The sequence below is a fragment of the Chiloscyllium punctatum genome, chromosome 44 (assembly GCF_047496795.1).
Source record: "Chiloscyllium punctatum isolate Juve2018m chromosome 44, sChiPun1.3, whole genome shotgun sequence".
Taxonomy (NCBI): domain Eukaryota; kingdom Metazoa; phylum Chordata; class Chondrichthyes; order Orectolobiformes; family Hemiscylliidae; genus Chiloscyllium; species Chiloscyllium punctatum.
In genome coordinates this window covers 24,413,380-24,426,739 of record NC_092782.1, presented here as the reverse complement: position 1 = coordinate 24,426,739, position 13,360 = coordinate 24,413,380, and the positions used below count along the sequence as shown (strand labels likewise).

At 40.4% G+C, this 13,360-nt stretch overlaps 1 protein-coding gene across 3 annotated transcripts in view; it reads right to left on the bottom strand.

Annotated features, from left to right (window-relative positions):
* LOC140466808 (laminin subunit beta-4-like) overlaps positions 1 to 13,360 on the bottom strand; it is a 193,289-nt gene that overhangs the window by 91,080 nt on the left and 88,849 nt on the right. For all 3 annotated transcript variants that reach the window (XM_072562457.1, XM_072562456.1, XM_072562455.1), the window contains 6 exons: positions 11,693 to 11,881; positions 10,592 to 10,655; positions 4,600 to 4,814; positions 3,104 to 3,224; positions 2,060 to 2,248; positions 598 to 777 (listed from right to left, as the gene is read on the bottom strand). In XM_072562457.1, coding sequence (XP_072418558.1) covers positions 598 to 777; positions 2,060 to 2,248; positions 3,104 to 3,224; positions 4,600 to 4,814; positions 10,592 to 10,655; positions 11,693 to 11,881 — 958 coding nt within the window. The remainder of the gene's footprint in view (positions 1 to 597; positions 778 to 2,059; positions 2,249 to 3,103; positions 3,225 to 4,599; positions 4,815 to 10,591; positions 10,656 to 11,692; positions 11,882 to 13,360) is intronic.

The following is a 13,360-nucleotide window of genomic DNA, read 5'->3' as shown; positions in this document are numbered from 1 at the left end:
TTTGGCCCATGTAGTCCACACTGACCCGCTGAAGAGCATCCCACCCAGACCCACCTTCCTAACTATATCATCCTGCATCTCCCATGGAAAACCTGCCTAGCCCACAGTCCTGGAGACTATAGGCAATTTACCATGGCCAATCCATTGAACCTGCACATCTTTGGACTGTGGGAAGAAACCGGAGCAAACCCACACCAACATGGGGATAAAGTCCAATCTCTTCACCGGCAATCACCTACGGGTGGAATTGAACCCGGGTCCCTGGTGCTATGAGGCAGCAGTGCTAACCACTGAGTCACCATGCTGCCCAGTGTACATGGTACATCTCATCTCCAAGATGACACCTCTGATTCCTTAAGAATTGACCAGGTGAGCAAGCCTAGATTGTGTGCTTAATTGCTTTGACTATGCCCTCAACCCATAACTTTCTGATTCAGAGGCGAGAGTGCTACTTTTGAGTCATGGCTGACAGAATATGTTAAAATATCCACATGTGGATTGCACATTATTAAGAATAGAAAATATCAAAAGTAAGAAAATGCTAGTATCCTAATAAGTAATAGAAGGATAAAACTTGTTCTTTTAGTTAAGACACACCTTCACATCCTTCAGGATTAACAGCACTTAGTCCAAAGTAGCCAGGTTTGCACTGGTCACATCTTGTCCCTTCAACATTTCTCTTACAAATGCAGCGTCCAGCGACTGTTCCAAGGCTTTGGTCTGTGTGACTTTCACACATCCCATTGTTTAGTGATCCTCCTGGATCACAGTTACAGGCTATGAATCAGAGAAGAGGCAATATGTCATATGTGATGCATTTCTAGGTACTTAAACAAGACTTATTTCTAGCATTATTTCAGGCTAATCTCTGAAGTAACACAATGTTGCCAATAAGGACTTAATAACTTTAAAAAATAATAATATTCACAAGTTTTGGAAAGCAAACTGAAGTGATCCACAACGCTTCATCTTCCAAAGCCATGTTGTGTTGTAGATGTGATGAATATTGAATTATTTTCTAGCATTTTCATGACTTAAAAATAGAGACTATCTCATATACTAATCAATTAAATCTTCTCTAAAAGTCCAGGTTGCTAGATATTTAGTTAAAAATGTGTAAGTATAGGGACATTAAGGAAATCATGTCATTAGACTTCATGGGTTCAAATGTATAATCATTGAACAAGGACATTGGCAGTCTCCATAAAATCTTTAGGATGCTCTCAATTCAATTGATTAGAAGAACTCTAAGTTGTGTTTTTTTAAGCAAGTAACTTTTAAGGTTATTAAAATAACTGAATTCATGTTTATCCTGAAATTGCCTGGTAAATTCATATTCTTTTCAACTGTTGAGGTTGGATAATATTTATAATTTATTAAAGCTTAATTTCAGGTTCATTACATTATGGAGGATTGTTTTGGCTAAAATCAATTTACAAACTTTTGATGTCAAAATTCTCACAATTGAAAGTAGTGTTGAAAGCAAAGCTTAAAAAAGACTAGCATTAACTTTTTTGCTCTGTTTTCTTCCCTTTGGAAGAGATAGAAACACGGGATTTGTATCCTGAGAAAATCTTACCATTTCTCAACATAGTTATCTTAAACCTTCTTTTCTATTGTATTAAATACTGTATTTTAGCACCTGATTTTATGTTTTTCAGATGCTGAATTCAATTCATAGTAATATTGTTTCTAAAAGTCTTTTACAGAGGTAAAGGCATTTGATTTCACATGGCATAGAGAGATTGAACTGTGTGAACTTCCCAAAGTACTACTTGTTATGTCTGCATTTTAAAAAATGATTTTACAGACTTTTGCTGAGTTAATATCTCAATCTGAAGAGAAGATTGCACCAAGATTACACAATCTGCTAAAACAACACATTTAATCTCAACAATAAATAGAAGATTCTTTTAAAACATTGTTCTCGCTGTTTTTACATTTTGCATAATTAATTTGTGTAGTGGTCACTTTGACTTTGACCATTAGTTTTTACAATGCCTCACTTATAGTCAGAATTAATCCCAAACTGTGATAGAAAGTAAGAAAGAAATCCTACCGACACATGCATATGGATCAGAAATCATTCTCACAGGATCCTGGTAGAAGAAAGGCTTGCATTGGTTACAGTTTTGACCCATTGTATTGTGTTGGCACTCGTCACAAATCCCACCACTGACTTCTCCGCTGGCCAAATATACTGCCATGTCAAAATGGCATTTTTCAGAATGTCCATTGCAGTTGCACCCTAAAAAGGAACAAGTATATAGTTAGACCTAAGGAAAAGGACAAATTGAAAGCTGATATGGGAACAGTTAAAAGTGATCTTCAGTGTTTGGTAACCATGTTAAAACACATACTTGATTCAAAACTCTTAAGCAAAATACAAAGCAAAGTAGTTTAAATTTGTCAGAGCATGAATTCCCTGTAATACTTTGAAGAGTGCTCTGGGGTCTCATGCATGCACAAGATTCAACTTGTCACCTCTGAGTCATTTAAAATTCTTTTAAACTTAAACTTGTTTTCACTTTCAAGAATACTAAAGTTACAAATTAAAACTTGCTAATTTAAAAAAAAAGAAAATCTAATGAAACTATTAAATTGTTTTAAATAACGTTGTTAAAATATTTTTCAGTTCGTGAAAACCAAATTGCTTACAAATGGCATACTAAATACTGATTAACTACTGCTTATATGTTGTGCTAGATCCAATTTCAGCAATATGGGTAATGCTCTTCCGATCTTAAATACACCAAGCAATATACTTAATGCAAAATTTTCAAAACAAAATCACATTCTAAAACATTGCTGAATTGCACTGATTCATGGAAGATATATGTTTGGTGATATGCAAGTCATTTCAAGTGAAAACATGAACAAAAGATCCCACAAACCCACTCATTAAAGCTAACACAGTTTTCACTTGATCACTGATTGTGTCCAAAGTGAAAACTCTAGTCCTGCATATTTTTCTGCTAGAATATTTGAAAATAGTTACTGTGTAAGCTTTCATTTTTCAGAATCCAAATCTGTTTTCAATTCTGTGTTTTAGGGAGTTATGAGGCAAGTTAAATTGATTATTAATAAGTGCAACAGTTCTTACTTCTGCATTCGTCTCTCTCTGATCCTCTTGCTGGTTGCCATGGTGAATCATTGTAAAAGTCCTTACATCTTTCGCAGTTTGCACCATCTGTATTGTGCTGACAGATACACCGTCCGTGAACCTATGGAAACATTTATATTTGAAACTGATTTGAATAATGGTTTTCACTAATATACAGCTATAAATTATAACTCTTTTATTTGTGAATTTGAAGTTCTATTTTAACATCAATCTCCAGAGGAAATGAAGTTAAGCCTTCTCCAGCAGAAGTAGTTTAGAATTTGCATTTACAATTCGTCTGTATCATTGGCCTACTCTTCCTAGTCCCTTACTTGATGCTGTGCTCCAACATCATTCCTCCTTCTAACACGAGACAGCTTGCAACTGTCTTGAATTTGTTAACCTTGCGGAGTATTTCCCACCACTTTCTTTTATCCTGTGAAGCAATTTACAGCATTTTCTACATTAAAAGCACTACACAACTTTCACTTAGTCCATGATATTTGGGTCTTCAGTTTGTTCGCAATCTTTGTCGGAGATTTGTTAAGCTTTAGTCCCAATGTGATTATCAGTAGATTTTCTTCTATTATGATGTGTTATTGAAGGGATATGCTAGCACTTTGACACACAATATGTATTCATAAGATACAAGATATTTAACAAGTGTTCCAGCACATGTTTGTTCTGTTATATTCATTTTATTGATTATTTTGTAACTCATTGGTTAGACCGCAGCTAAAGGATTACGTCCAAGCTTGGGCATCGCAATTTACAAAGAGTCTCAAGATTTTGAAGGGTGGACTGAAGAAACGTGCGTGAGGGATGATGGATTTAGCCATGCAGAGAGAAACTGGGACTGTTCTTTATAGCAAAATCATTAACGGAAGATTTCATTGAGGCTATCAGAATTCTTTCGGGTTTTTGATAGATCAGACAGGGAGGAAACCAGCAGGAGGGCTGGTAGTCAAGATAATAATTAAGATATTTCACAGAAATATCCAGCAGGCAAATAAGGAGTTTTTTTTTACATTGCAAATTGTTACCACTGGAATAGAGTGCTTGAAAGGGTGTGGACAGATATTTGGCGACAAAAGGAAAGTGGATGTATAGTTAAAAAGAAAGATTTACAGGGCCAGAAGGAAGCAATAAGGGTTTGAGACTTACATTGTATAGCTATTTCAAAGAGCCACTACTAATGCAATGCTGATAATGGCCTCTATCTATGTTGTGCCATTTTCATGTAGTCCATCCTTTGAGCCTGTTATCCTGACCCTGTGCTATGCCCTGTTCTTTGTTACTTCCAAATACAGGTGCCCCTGGTGGCAAGAATATCTACCTATAAACATGAAAAATCCATCAAGGTCAACCATAGATGTCCCCAGTGGCACATTTTCATCTTTATGGTCACTGTCTGTACTTAATTTTCTGAAAATAATTGCATTATGTGTGCTCTTGAAATTTATCATAGGGTAACTGAATTTTGGTGAAATTCTTACCATTCCTTGCTGGTCAAACACATCACCTCTTATATTTTCAAGAGGAATACACTGGCTGGCATGCCCATAGCAAAAGCAGCTCCCACGAACAACCATCTCATACAATGCGTAATAATATTTTTCATTAGCTCTGGCCTGTCTCCTCCGCAAACGTGTATCTCCAAGTGTGTGAAGCTGTGTGAAGTTTATCCGGAGATTGGTAAAAGTTATAAGCTCTGTGGAAGATACAGGATAAAAGCTTGAAACTGGAAGTATGGTTTGTTGTACTAAGTATCCAATTGTTCTTCCATTGGCTTCAATAGAAATCAAAACAATGGGGATTTTTAAAATGGGTGCCCAAATCACTATTGTCCATTTGGCGCTGAAATCAGTTTTACACCCACTGTGCAGCTTGTCATTGGTAAGTGAATCATTTAGCATTAATTACACATACCACAAAAACCTATGAACTACACAATCAATTGATTCCCCAATAAAGCCCTTAGAAACTCTTAACAACAACCATGTATCATCTTTTGTTTACTAATGGATAGGATGGAATAGCATTGACTATATTGCTAACAGTGAAGAGATTGCGTGGATCGTTTGACCATTAAGAACAATTGAACTTGAGGAAGAAACAGAACTTGAGTCAAAAACCATTTGTGGTTTGTGAATTAAGCTCATGATGTAAAATGTAACATATTGACATGGATAGGAGACTGGATAGTTAACAGGAAGCTGAAAATGGGTGTAAAAAGGTGGTGCACTTCAGAGATCAGCGCTGGGACCTCAACTGTTCACAATTTATATAAATCACTTAGATGATGGGATGGAAGGGATGGTTGCCAAATTTGCTGATGGCACAAAGATAGGTAGGAAACTTAGTTGTGAAGAGGACACGAAGAAGTTACAAAATTCTGGAAGGGATAGATAGGGTAAATACTTAAGCAAATGTGAAACAAAGACAGGAGTTACTGGAAAAGCTCAGCAGGTCTGGCAGCATCTGTGAAGAGAAATCATTGTTAATGTTTCAGAACCTGTGACCCTACTTCAGAAGGGTCTGAGGATGGGTCACCGGACCCAAAGCATGAATAATGATTTCTCTTCACAGGTGCCGTCAGACCTGCTGAGCTGTTCCAGCAACCTCTGTTTTTGTTTCTAATTTACTGCATCTGCAGTTCTTTTGGGTTTTTTGTTTCTGGTTAAAAAAAATGCCCTGGTTGGGAAGTTAAGAAACAGGCGCACAATTTAAAAGTAAGGGAGATGAGGAGATTTTATTTACTCAGAGAATTATGAACTCAATGGGCTGAAAGGCCTCCTCCTGCTCCTATATTCCTACTTTTGAATGGAGACTTGCCAGCCCTTTTTGTGTGTTCCTAAGTAACCATGACAGTGGAATGATTTCAAATTAGGGTACAACTAGTCCTGGCCGGACCCTTGAGACTCCATGTGATCCTGAGGGGACCAAATGTTCACTCACATGCTGCAAACAAGATCAGTGAACTCTCAACCACAGGAGTACCTACATCTCCGATTACTTCAATAATTGGAAACATGTGATGGCAAGACCACGTGCAATCAATGGTTGGAGGACAAATTGATTGGGGATCTAGGGAAAGGACCACAATCTGGATCTCCCAAAAGGGTTTTGGGCAATAATTCTACCCATTGATTAAATAAATGAGATTTAAACCCCCACACCTTTGCAAAAGGAACTGAAGGAGAAACCCTGTTAATTCTCCCTCAGATCTTGCTGATACAACACTCTTTATTTCCTGTGAAAGCAAGTAGGATCCAAGATGTGACCCTAGATGTGGGGGTATTCAAAACACAGAAACAGATATATATTAGGGAACTTCTTCATAATCTGAAAAATCTCAGGGTCACCAGTGAAGTTCGCTGTTGAAATATTCCCATAGCTATGTGGAGGTGCACCTGAACATTTCTATCTTCTTCATTCACCAGTTACACCTGAAGGTTTTCTGTTTGATTCATTTATGGACTGAGTTTTCACCATGGAGAATCAAATTTGTGCTTCGAGTTAGAGACCCATCTCTGATGAATGATCAGATTTTCACAGGGTTAGCACTGAATTGATTTGGAGAAGATTTCCTGTCCAGTTATAGCCAATGAGGATAGGAATGGACCAGATGAAGTTTTAGATTCATTTCGACATGCCATGGTAGAAAACGTTGAGGCTCTTGGTTGTCTTGAGGGAGGGATCTGCAATTTGTGCCTCCAGAGGAAAGTGAGATGCCACAGCAGAATTGGAGCTTAGCACCAATGGCAGGACACACCCTCACTGATACCAAGTTAGATCATATGCTGGATGCCACAAGGTAGAGGTGGGCGGTCCTTTTTCCAAGAGGGGTCGCAGGAGGAAGCAGTTGTGTAAGGTCTTTTATTCTGGAAGGGTTAATTTTGAGGAGTGCATCAGATTTTACCCCATTATTGATGCCATAAGGGTTTAGATGGCAGGAACAACTCAGGCTCACAATGGGGACAGATCTATCAATTAATCATCTCCCTCATAATATTAGTAACAGAGTTTATGATCCCAATGTAACTTGCTGCTGATTGCTTTCATACAGTAAACCCATATCTTGTTTATTCCTACAGAATTTTCTCATTAGATTACCTAATAGTTTTCATCTGTCAAACTAGACCTAAAAGTATGATGGTGCAACAAATCTACCTTACAATGACCGAGAATCCATCTAACTTATACAACATGGTGAACATTGGTGAAGATTGATCACGCAACATGGTACCAGTGCTGGGCATCTCTTCATCTTACAAGAGAGACCACTTTGTCATGCAGCTGGGATGTCTTTCTTTTCACCATTGTTTCCCTGTGCCTGGAATCATTCCATCCTCAATTCCTGCTTCTGCTTCTTCTCCCATGAACTGTCTCCTTCTAAGACCTCACTGTCTCCAAGGTCCACAACTCTCCGGAGGGCCACACAGTGGGAAGTGTATCAGAACAGCACAATGACCAATGCCCTTGCAGGATGGTAATGGAAGGCACCACCAGATACTGCAAATGGATCTTTAGAGCTCAGTGGTGTGCTCAATGGTAGTCATTTGGTCTGGGTGGCAGTGGTTCTATCACTTTGGACCTCTTTCTCGGGCACCTATAAGTGGCTGAGTCACCATCTCTTCAAGGGATACCCCTTTTCACCTAAAGTTCATGCATACAGTTAGGGGCTTGGTGTAAACATCTGAGGTTCTGTGGATTGGTAGAGGATGAAAGAGAAGCTCTAGGAAAATGAACACAGCCATAGAGGTAGTTCAGTTACAGACAGGTTGGACATTGAGAGTGTGGTAAGCATTCTTTCTGATGAGAGGTCAGTCAGTGCCTTGAAGACCGTCCGGGTATAACACATGCTATCCTTCACCTGATGGCAGCAAAACCCAGTGCCCACTGCAAGGCCCTATTCCCTGTTAAATGGATGTGCTGTCCAGCTCTGACAAAATGGACATCAGTAAACAGCAGGATGCAGTGGTGTGGAGTTACTTTTGAGATCTTGCTAAGATCCACAGCAGGTCCTTGAAAAGAACCAGAAATGAAGAAGCTGAATAGCACAGAGACTCTGATAGTTTCGTGCTGCAAGCTGAAAGGTTGCATTGTTAGAACATAGAACATAGAACAGTACAGAACAGAACAGGCCCTTCAGCCCACAATGTTGTGCCAACCACTGATCCTCATGTATGCATCCTCAAATTTCTGTGACCATATGCATGTCCAGTAGTCTCTTAAATGTCCCCAATGACCTTGCTTCCACAACTGCTGCTGGCAACGCATTCCATGCTCTCACAACTCTCTTTGTAAAGAACCCGCCTCTGACATCCCCTCTATACTTTCCTCCAACCAGCTTAAAACTATGACCCCTCATGTTAGTCATTTCTGAACTGGGAAATAGTCTCTGACTATCGACTCTATCTATGCCTCTCATTATCTTGTATACCTCAATTAGGTCCCCTCGCCTCCTCCTTTTCTCCAATGAAAAATGTCCGGGCTCAGTCAACCTCTCTTCATAAGATAAGCCCTCCAGTCCAGGCAGCATCCTGGTAAACCTCCTCTGAACCCTCTCCAAAGCATCCACATCTTTCCTATAATAGGGCGACCAGAACTGGATGCAGTATTCCAAGTGCGGTCTAACCAAAGTTTTATAGAGCTGTAACAAGATCTCATGACTCTTAAACTCAATCCCCTGTTAATGAAAGCCAAAACACCATATGCTTTCTTAACAACTCTGTCCACTTGGGGTGGCCATTTTAAGGGATCTATGTACCTGCACACCAAGAGCCCTCTGTTCCTCCACACTGCCAACAATCCTATTCTTAATCCTGTACTCAGCTTTCAAATTTGACCTTCCAAAATGCATCACCTCGCATTTATCCAGGTTGAACTCCATCTGCCACCTCTCAGCCCATCTCTGCATGCTGTCCCGCTGCAGCCTACAACAGCCCTCTATAATGTCAACGACACCTCCAATCTTTGTGTCGTCTGCAAACTTGCTGACCCATCCTTCAATCCCCTCATCCAAGTCATTAATAAAAATTACAAAGAGTAGAGGCCCCAGAACAGAGCCCTGTGGAACACCACTCACCAGACTTCCAGACAGAATATTTTCCTTCTACCACTCGCGGTCTTCGGTTGGCCAGCCAATTCTGTATCCAGACAGCTAAGCTCCCCTGTATCCCATTCCTCCTGACCTTCTGAATGAGCCTACCATGGGGAACTTTATCAAATGCCTTGCTGAAGTCCAGATACATCACATCCACAGCTCGACGCTCATCAACCTTTCTAGTCATATCCTCAAAGAACTTGATAAGGTTTGTGAGGCATGACCTGCCCCTCACAAAGCCGTGTTGACTGCATTTAATCAAGCCATGCTCTTCCAGATGGTCATAAATCCTATCCCTCAGAATCCTTTCTAACACCTTGCAGACGACAGACGTGAGACTTACTGGTCTGTAATTTCCGGGGATTTCCCTATTTCCTTTCTTGAAGAGAGGAATTACATTTGCATCTCTCCAGTCCTCAGGTATGACTCCGGTGGAGAGCGAGGATGCAAAGATCTTCGCAAGTGGCGAAGCAATTGCATTTCTCAATTTGAACATCCTCTAATGCAGCCGAGGACAAATCTGGTCCGGGCCTGGCGACTTGTCAATCTTAATGTTTGACAAAATTTTCAGCACATCAGTTTCTTCTATCTCTATCCATTCCAGCATGCACATCTGCTCTTCAAAGGTTTCATTCACTACAAAGTTCATTTCTTTCGTAAAGACATTGTTAGGACACAGATATCTGTGATCACCTGACTGGAAGGTCGCACTTTCCTGGGACATTGTTTCACAGTCATCTCCAGGTAGTTCTGTATTAGCCAGTCGATTTTGTGTTGAAGGTTTAACCTTTGTTGTTGCCCTTCCCCTCTCTCTTCTCTGTAACCACTCCCCCCTCCCCAATCCCAGAATTATGTCTTTGCTGTGGAGTGTGCTACTCTCATCATGGGCCATGGGGGCACAATCTGTTTGCTAACCCCCACCCCTATTGCCAGCTGAAAATGCTCAACTCTCCTGTTCTGTTCTGGTGATATCAGGGAGATGCCAACCCCATTCAACACCTGCATGCTTTAAATATATCATCGCAAACCCTTTAAACAACTTTCTAAAAGTCTTAATGACTCGGAATTCCAGGATTTCTCTTGTGCTTTTCTTTCACTCTGCTCCTTGTTGTTAGGTCTGGGATCGATGCCTTGATATTGACAAACTGCCTGGTATTTTTGCAATATTCCTCTACCTTTTCCTAGTTTCCTGCCATTCCTAAATATCCCGTGCCTGTCAAGATTCAAAACCTGCTCCATCTTAAAGCACCTGAACTCAGTTAATAAGTACAACAGAAGAGGTCAGAATTTGAAGATTGTAGGCTTGCAGGGGTTCAGACTCCTACACTCCAACCTCTGCAACAGTTGGCTGTTTACATACTTACTATAAATGGACATACCTCGTATCTCGTGGCTGTATGGATCATTGATTTGGAAGTGTGGGTCCAATGCTTTTAGAACAACCTACACAAATATTTTAAATAGAATTTTATTAAACCAGCAAGCTATTCCATTACTTTAAACTGTAACATTAAATATTTTTAAAAAGATCAATAATCAAATATCTGCATCAAATTTTCATGGTCAGGGCTGTGACGCACTGAAGGACTGTACCACATTCATGTAGGTCCAATTCACCGGTATAGCTAATTACTTTCAAGACGATTGTTTGAGTGTCACAAGTCTGTAGGTTATTAAGAGGTGCTGATTACTTTGTGATCCATAGAAGAGACTTCGTTAAATCATTAGTTTAGACAAAGCGTAGATTATAATCTGATTTTGAGAAATAAAATATGGTTGGGATTGGCTATAGAATGAGGAGTGAAAGAGGGGGTTTGGAATGTTTATTGCCTTTCTAACTCTCCCACTAATCAGTTAACGATCTGAACAGGGAAAGTTGGCCCAGAGACCAAGTAGCCACTGAATAGCCATTTAAGTGCCTCGTTCCATTTCTGGGATGTTACTATTTCCAAAATACCTTATGTCACACGGACAGGCTGATCAATAAAAGCTGGTGGTCTGCTTATAGACTGCAAGAGTTGATGGAGGCACCAAGGATACAGCACCCTGTGACCCATGGAAGACTACACCACACCTTCAAAATGCTTCCCTTTTCTCACTAATGACATAGCACATGCCCTGCTCTCCATGCTTACAGCATTGTAACAGCTCTGGGTTGTTGGCAGTACCCTCAGTGGCCAGCACGCCCAGCTGGGCTACTGAGATTGAAGAGCTGCCTTCCCTCTGATTGACTGGCAGCTCTTAAACACAGGTTCTATGCTCTTAAAGTGATGGCAGCCTCAACTACAGGCAGTTAATGATGTGACTGCCAGGCAATTGAGATGGGGCTTCCAGAAATGACCAAGGTGGAGCTGCTCCCAGCTTTCTGGCTGGTGGACAGATTGACAGCTATTCAATGGAATGCTAAGATGGTATCCACTCTTATGCGTGCTAATATTCGTACTGAAAATGTAGTAAAGAAATTAATTTTGACAACATACCTCTCCACCTGTTGAAGGTTCAAGGTCAGAATACTTTGAATCACAGATTACATCATCCACTTTCTGTCCAGGTCCATGGGGAATATTCGGGAAGGTGGATGCACAATCATAGGCAAAATATCGCAACACTCTCCATGTTTGACCAAAATCTGAGGATCTCTCAACCAACATTGCAGCTGGGCGGAATGTCTAGGTGAGGAAAGAGTAGGCTGATTAGAATCTTCTGTGTTAGAGGATGTTCAAATTGACTCTTTGTACTGCCCTCTTAACCCACACATTAACCTTAACTTGCACTCTTCAGTCCCTTTGGCTTTCAGATTTCCAAAGTCTTTCCCTATTTAGAAAATAGTCTATGCCTCTATTTTTCCTACCAAAGTTCATAACCTTATATTTTCCCACGTTGTATTCTATCTACCCCTTCTTTGCCCACTCTCCTTCTTCAGCCTCCCCAGCACCTCAATGCTACCTGTCCCTCTACCTCTTTGTGTCATCTGCAAACCGAGCAACAATGTCCTCAGTACGTTCGTCAAGATTGTTAATACAGAATGTGAATAGTTGTGGTTCCAACACAGACCCCTGTGGAAATCCATTAGTCACTGGTTGCCATCTTCAAACAGACCCATTTTATCTCTGCTATCTGCCACTTAGGCAATCCTCTATCCATGCTAGTACCTTGCTTCTAACATCATCTTATTTCGCAGCCTCTGAACCTCAGAACTTGGAGTCTTCTTTTATCTGACTGATTTATAACAGTGGAAGTGCTGTTTGGTGAATTCAACTCTAGTTGTTGACAGTTGTTAATTTGCTAACAGAAGTTGAAATCTCCTTCTTTGAAACCCCTTCCTACTTGCCACGGAACCTCAGCTCTAAACATCAATCCATTGTATCCATAGTCTATCAATGATCTCTTGTTTTTTGGACCTCATTCCTCCACTGCCTGCAAATGCTCACAGCCTGTTCGACTTCATTCCCAAGGTCCATGTGAGGTGAAGTCATTGTTTTGGTCTATTCTTGCCTCATGGAAATGACTTTTTAATCAACTGGACTCGACTTTATCTTCACTTGTTCGGTGTCTTCTCAACTGCTACAGGAATCTTTCAACACTTTCTGCCACTTTAACAGATCTAGTTCCTTGGCTCGAGCTTGTTTTTTGAATTGATTGGATTTGATTTATTGCTGTCAGGTGTACTAAGGAACAGTGAAAAATTATGTCTTACGGGCTCTACAGGCAGATCGTACTGTACAAGTGCATCAGGGTAACAGAACAGAGTGCAGGATATAGTGTTACAGCTGCTGAGAAGGTCCAGAGAGAGATCAACATTAACATTTGAGAGGTCCGTACAAACGTTTGATAACAGCAGGGACGAAGTTGTTCTTGAACCTGTTTTAACATGTGTATAACTACTTATATCTTCTGCCTGATGGAAGAGGGTGGAAAAGAGTGTAACTAGGGTGGGAGGAGTCTTTGATAAAGTTGGTTGCCTTCCCAAGAATAGATGAAGTCAATGGATGGATACACTTGCTTGCGTGATGGACTGGGCTGTGTTCACAACTCTCTGACCTTTCTTGCGGTCTTGGGAAGAGCAGCTGCCACCCACGCATGTTTGCATCCAGGCAGGATGCCTTCAATAGTGCAACTATAAAGATTTGTAAGAGTGTTTATGAGCA